Source organism: Coregonus clupeaformis, unplaced genomic scaffold (genome assembly GCF_020615455.1).
Source record: "Coregonus clupeaformis isolate EN_2021a unplaced genomic scaffold, ASM2061545v1 scaf2192, whole genome shotgun sequence".
Lineage (NCBI taxonomy): Eukaryota > Metazoa > Chordata > Actinopteri > Salmoniformes > Salmonidae > Coregonus > Coregonus clupeaformis.
Genome location: NW_025535646.1, coordinates 10914 through 27594, shown reverse-complemented (window position 1 = coordinate 27594; position 16681 = coordinate 10914). Strand labels below are relative to the sequence as shown.

Sequence of the window (16681 nt, the reverse complement as noted above, 5' to 3'; positions counted from 1 at the left end):
AACACAGACACAAAGTCACAAATGGCGGCATCGTAAAGATGTATGAAAACAAATAATCGCTTTTTGGCGTTAAATTAAGGTTAGGTATAAGGTTATAAGTGTGGCTAAGGTTGTTAGGGTTAAAATCTGATTGTAATCAATTGTAGAAATAGCGGGGTTTAGCCATAATTGTGACTTTCTGGCTGTGTTAAGTGACGACCTTTTTGGGTAGCGTCAACTACTACACTGCGCCTGCGCCTTGCCATTTACGTGCTGCGAGTCTCAAAAAATGCCGATGTGGCATGTGTAAACGGATTTAGGGAAACAAGTTGGAGAAAAGTGAGAATATAGTTGCAATGGAACTTTTTCTCTTGTGCTTCTTTTGGGTGTGCAGCTTCGCTATTGCAGCCGAGGACGAAAGACTGCCCAATCGATGCGAAGGTAACGTTAGCCTAGTTACAAATTGAATGTGACGATGCTTTGGGCAGCGTTAGCTTTTTGTTTACTTAGCTAGCTAGATAACTAACTAGGAGATTCAGTGTCTGTGAATGCCCTTTCTTACTTACATGGGACGTGTTTATAAACCTAAATTAACATTAATTTGAACAACATCCGTCTGTCTGAACCCTACAGTGTGTAAGTTCTTGACGGTGGAGCTCCAGGCAGCCTTGGAGAAGACAGGTCGGTCCAAGGAGGTTCTGGAGCTGGGAGCAGTGCTGGACACGGGTAAACGCAGACGCAAGATCAAATACAATACCTCGTAAGTGACCCCAGGGCTAGTACTCTAAAGTGTCCCTCCTCTCCTTCAACTGTGATGATCTGATAAAACAGGATGGGTCATCTGGCCTTTGAGATCAGAGCCAATGAAGGGAGGGATAAATGGAGAGGAAGCCACTTTATGTTATGGAGAAGGAGAGGCAAGCCTCTCGTTGAGTTGAGCTCTGCTCTCTTGTCATAGACTGAAGTGATTTGACCACTCATTTTGTAGTAGAACAACACTGAGGCCACTGAGTTGTGATTTTTGAAATAACTGTTTCCAGGGAGACCCGTCTGACAGAGGCAGTGGATAACATCTGTGAGGGGATCCTACAGTACAGCGTCCATGCTGAGAGACCTGGCAGCCTCCGATACGCCAAGGTCCTCACACCTCTCCATCTTCGCAGTTTAACCTATGGTCATGCTTTAGAACAGTGTTCTTCAATCCTGGTCCTGGGGACCCACAGGGCATGCAGGATTTTGTTCCAGCCCACTACTAAACACACCTGAGTCAACTAATAATCTTTGTGTGTTTTAGGGCACCAGTCAGACCATGGCCACTCTGAAGAACCTGGTCCATAAGGGGGTGAAGGTGGAGCTGGGGCTGCCCTATGAACTCTGGGATGAACCCTCAGTGGAGGTGTCCGACATGAAGAAACAGGTACATACCTGTGTGTGTTTACACGTCAGCATACAGCTTAACAGGCAGGGTGTTGTGCGTGTTCATGAAAATAATAAGTGGGTGTTGGGTTGTTTCAGTGTGAGACGATGCTAGAGCAGTATGAGGAGGTTGTGGAGGACTGGTACTTCCACCACCAGGAGGAGAGGCTGGAACGCTTCCTGTGTGAGACACACATCCTAAAGACCTCTGAGCAAGGTAGGACACACTATAGCATACACACTTGCAAAGCAAACATATACCTAAAGCACACACTCACTCAAAACACAACATACATGTGTTTACAGAGAGTTCAACACTTGCCTGGTTTTTCCCCTCTCTCTCCCTCAGAATGTCTACAGGAGGTTTGGAAGGGTGACATGGGAACGAAGGGATCCAAAGAGGAGGTAGCAAGCGAAGGAGAGGGAGGAGGGAAGACACACGACGCAGGAGAACTGTGAAATCATCCAAAATGGCGGAGTGAAAGTCTCTCTAACAGAACTACCCCTCCCTCCTTCCCAAATGGTCATAAGCTATTTGGAGTGGAACATGGTTAGAATGCATGGAGAGTAGTTACAAAGTTACATTCAACATCAATAATACTGTATGTAGCAGACCAACCAACTAAACATTACATTTCCTATCTCTGCATAGACTATGAGCCTCCTGTCTTGTTCCTCTGAAAGCCAAAAATGAGCTAAGTCAAGTCTCCCGGACCTTACAGTGCTTCACCACTCTATTATTATACACTATATATACAAAAGTATGTGGACACCCCTTCAAATGAGTGGATTTGGCTATTTCAGCCACACCCTGTTGCTGACGGGTGTATAAAATTGAGCACACAGCCATGCAATCGCCATAGACAAACATTGGCAGTAGAATGGCCTTACTGGAGAGCTCAGTGACTTTCAACATGGCATCGTCATAGGTTGCCACCTTTCTAACAAGTCAGTTCATCAAATTTCTAGGAGCAACAACGGCTCAGCCACAAATTGTTAGGCCACACAAGCTCACAGAACGGGACCGCAGAGTGCTGAAGCGCGTAGCATGTAACAATCGTCTGTCCTCGGTTGCAACACTCACTACCGGGTTCCAAACTGCCTCTGGAAGCAACATCAGCACACTAACTGTTTGTCTGGAGCTTCATGAAATGGGTTTCCATGGCCGAGCAACATCACACAAGCCTAAGATCACCATGCGCAATGCCAAGCGTCTGCTGGGGTGGTGTAAAGCTCGCCGTTCTCTGGAGTGATGAATCACGCTTCACCATCTGGCAGTCCGACGGACAAATCTGGATTTGGCGGATTCCAGGAGAACGCTACCTGCCCGAATGTGTAGTGCCAACTGTAAAGTTTGGTGGTGGAGGAATAATGGTCTGGGGCTGTTTTTCATGGTTCGTGCTAGGCCCCTTAGTTCCAGTGAAGGGAAATCTTAACGCTACAGCATATAATGACATTCTAGAAGATTATGTGCTTCCAACTTTATGGCAACAGTTTGGGGAAGGCCCTTTCCTGTTTCAGCATGACAATGCCCCTGTGCACAAAGCGAGGTCCATACAGAAATGGTTTGTCGTGATCGGTATGGAAGATCTTGACTGACCTGCACAGAGCCCTGACCTCAACCCCATCAAACACCTTTGGGATGAATTGGAATGTTGAGTGCAAGCCAGGCCAAATCGCCCAACATCAGTCCCCGACCTCACTAATGCTCTTGTGGCTGAATGGAAGCAAGTCCCTGCAGCAATGTTCCAACATCTAGTGGAAAGCCTTCCCTGAAGAGTGGAGGCTGTTATAGCAGCAACGGGGGGACCAACTCCATATTAATGCCCATGACTTTGGAATGAGATGTTCGACAAGAAGGTGTCCACATACTTTTGGTAATGTAGTGTATCTATGGAGCAAGAGGCCATCTAGTCGTGTGTCCAACATTTGAATATTCATAGATGTGTCATCATGGTTTACAGTTTACATTGAATCAATATCATCAATTTACACACACCTGAAGCCACCATCAGTGTGCCTTTTCAATAGGTGATTTGAAACTCAGAATGCTACAGAACACTACAATATGAAAGCCAATTGAAAACCAACTGCATTATCTAAGATGGGGAAGTATAGGAAATTGGAAAGCCTTTTTACCCTGTCAGTGTTATTGTGTGCCAATGTTTTGTATCCTTGTACAACTATATGGTACATTTTTACGTTTCCTTATCCATGTTTCCAAAATCCAATATGTACAGTTTTAAAATTGGAATAAAATATGTTTTTATCACATTGTGTATGTGTGAATCTTGAAATGTGTCAGAATCTAGTTCATCTTCTCACAGGCCTTCTACTGTATAGGCAGCAAGAACATTGGAATACTGGATAAAAACGTTGTGATACAAATGCATATCCAATGAAAATCAATGTAGCTACATGGCTGGAGATGCGAGTGCTACCATCTTGTGGTATATGTTTGAAATTGTCTAGAACTGCATTGATCTGTCAGAGGGTCCCTGGCCTAGACCAGAGCAAGAAGTGTTTTTTAATTTTGTAAGGTCAGCTATTACAAGAGTCTTGCTGTCATGTTATGCAGCACAAATATCCAACATTCAGCTCTGTTTAGGTGTCTACGGTGATGAAAACATTAACTATTTTACCCTAATCTCGATGGATATTGAGGCTTCATGGTTTAAGATGAACGTGCCAGGAATAGTTTATTCGCATCGCTTAACCTGCACTGTGAATGGAAAGGAGGAAAGCCTTTCTGTATTATTTATGTTTGATGATTAATTTCTCCCGAACCATGTAAAGCTGGACTATATGAGATATGCGCTGCGAGCTTATGTACAAAAGCCACTTCAATGTCATGAATGTAAAAAGTTTGGCCACGTGTCAAGTGTTTGCAAACGGAATATTGTTGAAGAGTCTGATGAATGGTGTTGCAATTGTGATGGGAATCACGCTCCAGATTTCTTTGAGTGTCCTGTTAAGGTGAATGAGGTCAAAGCAGGAAGGATCAGGGCTGTCGAGAACCTCTCCTATGCAGAGGCAGTGAAAATTGTTGAAGCAGCGAGTAGAGATGATGAAGCTATGGCAGTGGGTGATGCCCAACAGTCTGTGGATGTCAGTCTGTTGAGAGATCCTGAAACACTTAATTGGGAAGGTTGATTTTGTTGCGTTTATTGCACAGGTGATTAATTGTACAGGACAAACTAACAAAAAAAAGGAAGAAACTGGAAATCATTGTGAAAGCGGCTAAAAGGTTATTTGATATCCTAACTGTATGTCGCTCTACTCTTCCTAGAGTCCTGCAAAATTAAGGCAGTTATACAATTTTAAAACATTACAATACATTCACAACAGATTTCACAACACACTATGTGCCGTCAGGTCCCTACTCCACTACCACATATCTACAATACAAAATCCATGTGTACGTGTGTGAATAGTGCGTATGTTATCGTGTGTGTGTATGCATGTGTCTGTGCCTATGTTTGTGTTGTTTCACAGTCCCCGCTGTTCCATAAGGTGTATTTTTATCAGTTTTTTAGATCAAATTTTACTGCTTGCATCAGTTACTTGATGTGGAATAAAGTACCATGTAGTCATGGCTCTATGTAGGACTGTATGCCTCCCATATTCTGTTCTGGACTTGGGGACTGTGAAGAGACCTCTGGTGGGGTATGCATTCAACATGTCAATACCTCTCACAAATACAAGTAGTGAAGTCAATCTCTCCTTCACTTTGAGCCAGGGGAGATTGACATGCATATTATTAATGTTAGCTCTCTGTGTACATCCAAGCGCCAGCCGTGCTGCCCTGTTCTGAGCCAATTGCAATTTTCCTAAGTACCTTTTTGTGGCACCTGACCACACGACTTAACAGTAGTCCAGGTGCGACAAAACTAGGGCCTGTAGGACCTGCCTTGTTGATAGGGCTGTTAAGAAGGTAGAACAGTGCTTTATTATGGACAGACTTCTCCCCATCTTAGCTACTGTTGTGTCAATATGTTTTGACCATGACAGTTTACAATCCAGGGTTACTCCTAGCAGTTTAGTCAAAGCCAGTGGCATATCGTTAGTAAAGATTGAAAAAAGTGAAGGGCCTAGACAGCTGCCCTTAGGAATTCCTGATTGTACCTGGATTATGTTGGAGTGGCTTCCATTAAAGAACACCCTCTGTGTTCTGTTAGACAGGTAACTCTTTATCCACAATATAAGAGGGGATGTAAAGCCATAACACATATTTTTCCAGCAGCAGACTATGATCGATAATGTCAAATGCTGCACTGAAGTCTAACGAAACGTCAATTTCTCTCTGCCAATCATCAGTGATTTGTATAAGTGCTGTGCTTGTTGAATGTCCTTCCCTATAAGTGTGCTGAAAGTCTGTTAGTTTACTGTAAAATAGCATTGTATCTGGTCAAACACCATTTTTTCCTAAAGTTTACGAGGGGGCTTTACTATCCTTAGGGAGCGGAATGACTTTTGCTTCCCTCCAGGCCTGGGGGCACACACTTTCTAGTAGGCTTAAATTGATAATATGGAAAATAGGAGTGGCAATATCGTCCACTATTATCCTCAGTAATTTTCCATCCAAGTTGTCATACCCCGATGGCTTGTCATTGTTGATAGACAACAATAATTTTTTCACCTCTTCCACACTCACTTTACATAATTCAAAATTACAATGCTTGTCTTTCATAATTTGGTCAGATATACTTGGATGTATAGTGTCAGTGTTTGTTGCTGGCATGTCATGCCTAAGTTTGCTAATCTTGCCAATGAAAATATCATTAAAGTAGTTGGCAATATCAGTCGGTTTTGTGATGAATGAACCACCTGATTCAATGAATGATGGAGCTGAGTTTGCCATTTTCCCCAAAATTTCATTTAAGGTGATCCAAAGCTTTTTACTATCATTCTTTATGTCATTTATCTTTGTTTCATAGTGTAGTTTTTTCTTATTTTTATTCAGTTTAGTCACGAGTTCTCAATTTGCAATACATTTGCCAATTGGTTGTGCAGCCAGACTTATTTGCTATTCCTTTTGCCTCATCCCTCTCAACCATACAATTTTTCAATTCCTCATCAATCCACGGGGATTTAACAGTTTTTACAGTCATTTTCTTAATGGGTGAATGCTTATTAGTAACTGGAATAAGCAATTTCATAAATGTGTCAAGTGCAGCGTCTGTTTGCTCCTCATTACACACCACGAACCAACAAATATTATTTACATCAACATAGGAATCACTACAAAACGTATTGTATGACCTCTTATACACTATATTAGGCCCAGCCTTTGGAACTTTGGTTTTCCTAGATATGGCTACTATATTGTGATCACTACATCCGATGGATCTGGATAGTGCTTTCAAACAAATTTCTGCAGCATTAGTAAAGATGTGATCAATACATGTTGATGATTTCATTCCTGTGCTGTTTGTAACTACCCTGGTAGGTTGACTGATAACCTGAACCAGGTTGCAGGCACTGGTTACAGTTTGAAGCTTTTTCTTGAGTGGACAGCTTGATGAAAGCCAGTCAATATTTAAATCACCCAGAAAATATACCTCTCTGTTGATATCACATACATTATGAAGCGTTTCACACATGTTATCCAGATACTGGCTGTTAGCACTTGGTGGTCTATAGCAGCTTCCCACCAGAATTGGCTTTAGGTGAGGCAGATGAACCTGTAGCCATATTACTTCAACAGTATTTAACATGAGATCCTCTCTAATCTTCACAGGAATGTGGTTTTGAATATAAACAGCAACACCTCCACCACTGGCATTTCTGTCTTTTCTATAACTGTTATAATCTTGTATTGCTACCACTGTATCATCAAAGGTATTATCTAAGTGAGTTTCAGAGATAGTCAGAATATGAATGTCATCTGTTACTAGCAAATTATTGATTTCATGAACCTTGTTTCTTAAGCTACATATGCTGACGTGGGCTATTTTGAGCACTTTTCTGGGATGCTTGCTGGTTTTCATTGCTTTACTGGGAAGCTTAGCAGAAGTAGATATGCTCATGTTATTTATGTTAGTGCAGGGTGAGCTGCACACAATGGACTTCCAACTAGGGCACACCGCCTCAGTGCTAATAGTATAAATCTGGTTCACAGGCACATGATTGCTGCATACAATAGCTGTAGGATCAGCAGAGGCATTCAGGGCAGTTAGAGGGACATACATTAGGTTACTTACATTGTGTCTACCAACACCCCTTGTATAATGTACATTTGCTTAAGCATTATGACAACTCAGCGTCACAATGGTAGGGATTAACTGAGCTGGGCTTGGGTCATTGATAAGTCATTGTCTCAACACAGCTTTATAATGCTGTGAAAGGATCCAGGAACCCAAATGATTTGGGTGGATCCCATCCTCCTTATAAAATGTGTTTTGCTTCCAAAAGGTATCAAAATTGTCAACAAAATATACAGCCATTGAGCTACAATAATCACATAGCCAGCTGTGAGAGCAGCCTTTGCCACATTGACCCATTGAGGTGTGGTTGGTCAAATATACATTTGTCTGATTGTGAGTCTTTGAGCTGTTGTTTTGACAGGGAGCAGTGTTATCATGGGAATGCTGGTAGGCCTAATATGCTACAATCAATCGTGATCTGATCGTAGAACTTGACATCTTGTTTATGTGAATGTTTAGGGTTATATGGATTTGTGTTGGCTGTTTGGATGTCCAATTTAATTTGTCAGAGATCTGAACTAGGCCTACCCATCACATACAGATGCTAGTATCTCATGGGTAGGCCTAGTTCAGATCTCTGACAAATTAAATTGGACATCCAAACAGCCAACACAAATCCATATAATGGTGGTCAGTTTGTGGTTGTGGTGGCCATCACTGAACCTCATCTGGACTTGTCCACTGTCAGTCTACTTGGAGGAGAGGGAGGAGACGATGATACCATCTGCAGCCCTGTTGACACCACAGCAGCCTTCGCCATCTACCAGTTCCCTGTCAAAGCCTGTGGCACTTGGATACAGAGTCTCACATTCACTTTATGGAACAGAATATAAAAAAAATGGGTTGAATCTCACAGGCACTGACAGCCATAGCAAGACTGTTACTCCTGATGGTCTAATCAATTCACTGTTGCAATACCCTTTCCTCTCAGGTTGAAGAGGACTCTGTTGTATGGTAATGTTATGTCATCTTCATACGAGGTGATGAAAGGACGTTTTGGCAGAGTGTGATGGAACATTTGTGTTTGTACTTTTCTAATAACCCATTTCTGTGTTCTATGTTTGTGCTTTTCTAATAACCAATTTCTGTGTTCATGCAAGTGACTGATTGAATGTGCCTGAGAGGAATCCTCACTACCAATATCTGCAATTTGGCAGTACGCCCAGAACCTTGTTTTGAGAACGGAAAGGGATATCTCAGTTTCAAGGTATCAGGTTGGAGAGAAGAAGCCTTGTGAGGTATTGGTCTGTCACATGCATGAACCAGTATTGGTCGGTCACATGCATGAACCAAATGTTAATGATGAATTAATTATGAATAATGAATAAGCTAAATCATGCAAATATAACTTGTCTGTGTAAGCAGTATATAAGAGAACTAACGGGACTGCCCCAGGGGAGTTCACTTCAGACCGGTACTTTATGCATCTACGTTTGACTGTTACCTCTCCAGCATGCTGTTAATAAACAATGAATAATTTAAGATTGACTTCGAGTGTCCATGTGTAGAATTTCCACAACAAGATTTACAAGGGACAGCAGCTATCATTACGTGAAAGCTTGTCAAAATGTCTGTCACGCAAACAATGTCACTCTATAGTTGCATTGGTTTCCCCAAATTAATAATCAATAGCTTGATGTGCTTCCCTCCCACAGGCTCACTATACACTATTCAGAACTGACTTTGTCTCTTTGGAAGCTTCTGTCTTGGTGGTTCCTCTGCCCCTTCCTGTCAAGGTCCAAGGACCCCTACGTGTGGAGCTCTGATTGGCAAGAGATAGTGATTGACAACCACTTTCAAATGATACCTTCCTTGAAATGGGCACCAACATAACTGAATTGTTCAAACATTGGGAGAATCTTAATTGCATTTCCTTGACTCCTGTCTACTCACCTCCTTCAGAAAACCCATTGGATGAGAAAGTCCGAAGTCTCTCCCCTCTAACCTTCTCCTCCAATGGGTTGTGAGACGGAAGCGAGGAGAAAGAACGCAAGTAGTCAAGGAAATGAAATTGAGATTCTGGTTTGGCACCCTTCCTTTCACCTGCCGAAATAAGGAAAGGAGACTGAGAGGAGGCCGCTTTAGATGATCGAGATAGACCCCTGTTTAAAAACCCCACCCTCTCCCATCTATCCAGACTGCAGGTTTGGCGCTACTACTACACAGAAGTGGACTACCGTGTCCTGAGGAAGCCTGTGGAGATGCGGGTCCTGGAGCGGAGTGACCCCAACCTGGTCCTCACCCTGCAGGAGTGCTGGGCCACCTCCACCCCCTCAGCCTGCCCTGCTGGAGCCTCCTGGTCCATGGGTAAATGGAAAAAAAAGTCAAAACATTGCTTGTCTGTCTTTTGTTGGTGATTTGATTTATCCATCCATTAATTAATTAATTTACTCTAGACCTGAAGAATTATGTTTTCTCCCAAAGCTAGGCTTAATTAAGCTCAGTGGGCTAACATCTCTGTTAAGTCAAAAACTACTAACTGTTCTTTAGAGTTCTCTTCAAGGTGTCCCTATCAGAATGACAAATGCCTGACCAGGTTCATACCTGTGGGCCATTCTAGCCAATGAGAGGGCAGATACGCATGTGAACAACATGCCATAGAGATAGATGGAAGACTCGTCTTTGTATCTCTGATAGCATGGGCAGCGCCATTGAGGCTATTGCCATGTTAACGTGCTATTGGAGTTATCGGAAGCTCCTAGTTCCCAGTGGGAAATTTCACTTGAACAACCTTCCAAGTCGTAATTACAAGTGGGACACACTGAGAAAGTGTAGTTACCCGATTGCGACGTTTCACCACTGACCTTTTCAACCAAAAGATGACGACAAATCAGTTTGACAACTACAACCTCAATATGGATAATGTAGCTAGTTTGACCATATGTCAATGTTAAGCAAGCTAGCTAACTTTATTATTAGCAATGTTAGCTAGCTTATCAAGCTAGCTAAAATCTTATTGGTTGAATAATTTTTCCGACTTCAAAAGCACATGAGAACATTCGTCTGACTTCCCAGTTTCCCACGAGCACATGAAGCCACCCTATCTCAATTTTCTTCATTGGCTGATTTGTTCCCAACTCATAGGAATCCCCACCCAGTTGACTACTTTAAAATGGTGGAAGCCCTCAATGGCAATGTCTATGCTAAAACAGGTTATATCCATGATGAGTCCTCTGTTGGGGAAGCTACTGTTTGCCAACTACTTGGTAAACTAAACCTACTGTGCCTTAAGGAAAAATATGAATTTACTTAACTAAAGTTACTTTGAAAAACGAGTTTGCTACATCCAAACTACTTCATGAATAATTATCGCAATTATTGCAAGAACAAATCACTTTGGGGTCATATGTTAACAGATTGTGTAATTTAGCCTATTAAACACAAAAGCAATGTTTCAAGAGAGAATTAGGCAGGTCTGGCGCCGAAAAGGAAAGGGAATGTATTGCCTACTTCACCCATCTTATTTTAGAACAGGTTGTGTAGTTCCAGTAGTTGGCTACAACACTGCCAGTAGCGATGCTTGGGTAAGATCCAGTAGCGGTGCGTGGGTAAAATCACTGGGGAAGCCAAGCTAGTAAAAAAGCCATATTATAACCTGTTGTGATAATTGCATTGTTTGCTCTGTAACCCATTCATTCATATGCCACCGTGATATACAATAAGGCCTTGACAACAAAAAGACAAGTCATACAGTGGCGGAATAAATTCAACTACACGTTTGTTTCATCACCTAAACCAGAGAGCAACATCTGTCTGGTGAATTTCACAAAGCAAATATTGCATGTAACAAACGGTTATATGACCTGCAGCATGGTCAAGCAAGGTAATGTTTTTGACAGTTTACTAAACTACTACTGATTTAGAACCACAGAGTTACTGCAGGTCTGCACAAAGATAACAGGAGCACTGCCTCCGCTATTCAAGCCAGTGGAAGCTAGCTTCAGTCCTCCTCTGGGTACATTGACGTCAATACAAAACCTAGGAGGCTCATGATTCTCACCCCCTTCCATAGACTTACACAGTAATTATGAAAACTTCAGAAGGACGTCCTCCAACCTATCAGAGCTCTTGCAGCATACATGTTTTCCACCCAATCAAATGATCAGAGAATGAATCTAGTACTGAAAGCATAAGCTACAGCTAGCTAGCACTGCAGTCCACAAAATGTGGTGAGTAGTTGACTCAAAGAGAGAAAAATAATAGTTTAACAGTTAACAAATTAATTTATTCAAAAATGGAGAAGCAAGAGAGCTATAGTTGGTCTTTTTTATTTTTATTTTTTACTTTTACTTACTTAGCTAGCAAATGCAGCTAGCTAGTTTAGCCTACTCAAACACCCGCCTCAAAGAGGGATGCTATGTTAGCTAGCTGGCTATGACTATCCAACACTGGAACTCCTCCAAGTTAAGGTAAGCTTTTGGTTTGACCAATTCATTGCCACCGGGGCCCGCCGGTGTAACTATTAAACTGCTTACTGACTGTACACTGTACTGCATGATTGTAGCGGGTTTACAAATGAGTTAGTTCTATTAGCTTTGTTGACTATGACGTTACTTTAGCTAATATGGTGACAACGATGTAGGCTGTGTGTAGCGTGTAGCGGTTATGATATGGTTTGGCTTGTAAAGGTTTTTTCGCCTGGTCACAGACAGCTGATTTGTTGTACATTGAAGCCCACAAGCGAAGGGAAAAGGTGAGAGGAGGAGAGCGCGTAGATGCGAGAAGGAATACGTGGCTGCTATGAAAGTGAACTCTGTTTACATGTGTTCAGGGGTGTATTCATTCCGCTGATTCTGTGGAAAAACGTTTCTTAAATGGAACGAAATGGAGATAAACATACCTGAATTTAGCCAATAGAAACTCTAGCAACTGTTGGACTAATGATTACACCCTAGATCAGCTAGATGAAGGCAAGAGTGTGCAAGGCGGTATTGAAAGTGTCAGTCTGTCCATGTATCACTCTCTCGACCTGTGTGCACCTATGGTGTAAACTTTCCTTCATAGGCTAGGTTGTAGCAACCTCATGATGGGTATAGGGAAAATTAGAGTATCATGTAGTAGCCTAAACCTATCGATGTTACATTGAACTGGGTGAATGGAATATGAATGACAGTCATCCAATATGCTGTAATAGAAATAAGGCCATGCTCATAACAACATTTATCGTCCTCCCTCATCTTAAACGGCACCGACCGGCACTGATTCCAGCACCATTTCAACTTAAACATTTAAACATCATCAAATCAACAAGGCTATATATGCTTATTTTAATACACTGAAAACAAACTTAAAGATACCTAAATGTATTTAGTCCAATCAATTGCTAAATATCATATGGCTGTCCATGGTACTGATTTCTGTGTGTGCGCGCACATCTTAATTTTTATTTTTATTTTTACTTATCCCACTTGTAGACAAGTTGAACGCCAATGCCATCCTCTTTTATGTTGGCAAAATGGTCTATGGCTCTGCCATACAGTACACTTTTAGTTATAGGTAGCTAAACTTCCTTGCATGGGCAACAATGAAGCAGCTAAGTTAGCTAGCTAGTTAATAATATTAGCCTACTAGGCTACATATAGGCTACATATTGAAGTTCAATCTTCTCAGGCCAGTGGCACAATATTTTAATTTATGGTTAGATCAGAATTGCCTTCATAATCTTATTTTTTTAGGAGGTATATCATCTTTAATATTGCAGATAGATTGTGGCTTCCATCAATGTAATTGTCTGCATTATTTCCAATTCCCCATACATTTTTTTGTAAATATACAGTACCAGTCAAAAGTTTGGACACACCTACTCATTCAAGGGTTTTTCTTTATTTTAACTATTTCTACATTGTAGAATAATAGTGAAGACATCAAAACTATGAAATAACACGTGGAATCATGTAGTAACCAAAAAAGTGTTAAACAAATCAAAATATGTTATATTTTAGATTCTTCAAAGTAGTCATCCGTTGCCTTGATGACAGCTTTGCTTTTTCTAATAACCGAAAGTGAGAGGTTGTAATCTCAATAAAGGGAAAAAGGCCATTCTTGAACACGGGGTGAGACATTCTTACTAAACTATTAGAGAACCAGTTCGGATTTAAGTATAACTTTTGAATGACTGGGGCCTTTAGTGAGATGTTTGATGCTTTAATATTTAATCATTTCTGCCCTCCAAATTAATATTAATTATATAAATAGGCCTGTTTAATTTTGTCTGGCTTGCCGTTCCAAATAAAATTGAATCTTTTTTGCTCAAATAATTTAAAAAACAAGTCGCTATGTGTAGGCAAGGCCATAAGCAAATAGGTAAACTGGATATGACTAAAGAGTTAATCAGGGTGATTTTCCCACAAATAGACAGGTATTTTCCTTTCCACGGTAGCAAGATCTTATCTATTTTTGCTAACTTTCTATTAAAATGTATTGTAATGAGATCATTTATTTATTTTGGGATATGAATACAGAGTATTTCCACTTTACCATTTTATTGGTAAACTACATGGTAATGTAAATGTTGTATATTTTAGTGATCCAATACGTAATATAGTACACTAATTTGGTTGTAATCCAGAGAGGTTAGAAAATGTATCTAGATCCTCTATGAGGCTGTGGAGGGATTCAAGTTGTGGATTTAAAAGAAAACATGAATCATCAGCGTTCAATGACACCTTTGTTTTTAAGGCCTGGATTTCTAGGCCCTTGATATTATTGTTGGATCTGATTTTAACAGCTAACATTTCAATGGCCATAATAAATAGATATGCCGATAGTGGACAACCTTGTTTTACTCCTCTTGACAGTTTAAAACTTGCTGAGAAGTAGCCATTATTTACTATTTTACACCTAGAGTTACTATACATAACTTTAACCCATTGTATAAGAGATTCTACAAAATTGAAATATTCCAGGCATTTCTATATAAATTCCAGTCGTACTTTATCAAAAGCCTTGTCAAAGTCATCTATGAATACCAGGCCTGGTTCCCCAGATTTTTCATAGTGTTCTATTGTTTCCAGTACTTGTCTTATATTATCTCCAATGTATCGTCCATGTAAAAAAACCTGTCTGATTAGGATGAATAATATCCAACAATACCTTTTTAATTCTAAGTGCTATGCACTTTGCTAGAATTTTTGCATCACAACACTGAAGTGTAAGGGGCCTCCAATTTTTTTAATGGACTGGATTTTTATATTTACCACTTGGGTCCTGTTTCAGTAATAATTAAATCAGACTTTCTTGTTGAGTATCTGATAATCTACAATTTTTATAGGAGTGGTTAAAACATGCTAATAACGGTCCACTGAGTACATCAAAAAAGGTTTGGTATACCTCAACTGGTATGCCATCCAGCACTGGAGTTTTCCCGGACTTAAAGGCTTTAATTGCATCAAGAAGTTCCTCCTCTCTAATTGGCCTTCACATGAGTCTTTCTGTACAGCTGTTAATGTTACATTATTAATAGGAAAAAAATCCTTACAATTAACTTCGGTTAGTGGAGATGGAGGAGACTGAGATGAAAATATATGCTTAAAGTACTTTGCTTCCTCTTTCAAAATATTGTTTGGTGAATCATGGGTGACTCCGTCATTTGTAAAAAGTTTCAGTAAATTATTTTTGGTAGCATTTCTATGTTGAAGATTATTTTTTTTTGGTGCAATTTTCCCCATATTCCATCCAGTTTGCTTTATTTTTTAAAATATATTACACTTGATCTTTCTTTAATAAGTTCCTCCATTTATTTTTGTTTTTCCTCTAACGTATTCTGTGCCTCTATGGTACTGTTTTTAGTTAGTCCCTCTATTTCCTTTCTTAATATGGATTCTTTTTACTTAAATTGCTTTTGTTTTAAAGATGAGTATTGAATTGCATGGCCTCTATTTGCACATTTAAAAGTATCCCATACAATAAGGGGATCAGCTGTCCCTATGTTATGTAGGAAAAAGTCAGTTATAAATTATTCTGTCCTGGTTAAAAACAAGTTGTCATCCAATAGGCTTTGATACAATTTCCAATATCCTTGCCCACATGGAACTTCTGTAAGAGTAATGTCTTTGCCAATTATTTGATGGTCCGACTGCATTCTGTCCCTTTTCAACACTTTTTAAAATTTTGGTGCCAGTGAGAATGACATAAGAAAGTAGTCAAGATGACTAGCTTGATTGAGTCTCCGCCATGTATATCTCACTAGGTCAGGATATTTAAGCCTCCATATATCCACTAGTTCCATTATTTCCATAATATTCGTGATAGTTTGTAGTGTGATTATAATCTCCCACCATAATAATAGTTTTGTATTGTTTGTAGGCTTGATAAATTATTATATATATTTTCAAAGAAGTGTGGATCATCATTATTTGGACCGTATAGTTTAATGAGCCAAATCTGTTTATGGTCCAATAACATATTTTAAATAATCCATCTACCTTGCGGATCTGTTTGAACAATTTGCACATTCGGATCAAAATGATTGTTAATTAATATCATCACCCCTTTTGAGTTTCTTTGCCCATGGGAGAAGTATATTTCACCCCCCAGTGATTTCTCCACACAACTTCATCTAGAATAGTTGAATGAGTTTCCTGTAAACAATAGATATTATATTCCTTCGCTTTTAGCCAGGTAAATACTGATCGTCTTTTCTTATTATCTGCTAAGACATTACAATTATAACTGGCTATACTTATTTTACCATAATGAGATAGAAGTTTCAATTCTATTTATCATAATATATGTTTGTAAACTTACCATTAGAAAGTACCATAATGATTGAGTGTCCATATAGCTAAATCATGGTATTTGCACTGCTACCGAGTAAACATCAAATTGTTCTCCACTATTCCACCCACTAAAACCTCCCCCCATCCCAAGTTGGATTGTCGTCCCAGTGACTGGCAGACCACCCCTGTCCACCTGTATCCCAGGGCCTTTGAGAGATTGGGACCCATCCTTTAAAAAGAGCATACAGTGCCACCCACAGAACAGAAGCAGATTAACTGCCAAAAGCATTTCCAACACACTCACCTTGATTGTATAGTATACAGTTGTTAAAAAAAATATATACTATATACAGTGGGGAAAAA

At 40.2% G+C, this 16681-nt stretch overlaps 1 protein-coding gene across 1 annotated transcript; it reads left to right on the top strand.

The window, feature by feature from the left end:
* LOC121572977 (protein canopy 4) lies at positions 1–2211 on the top strand. Its single transcript, XM_041885014.2, has 6 exons — positions 1–420; positions 613–739; positions 1020–1116; positions 1274–1396; positions 1495–1612; positions 1745–2211. The coding sequence occupies exons 1-6, from the start codon at positions 336–338 to the stop codon at positions 1852–1854; spliced, it is 660 nt and encodes a 219-aa protein (XP_041740948.1). The 5' UTR covers positions 1–335; the 3' UTR covers positions 1855–2211.
* Positions 2212–16681: the final 14470 nt, after the last annotated feature.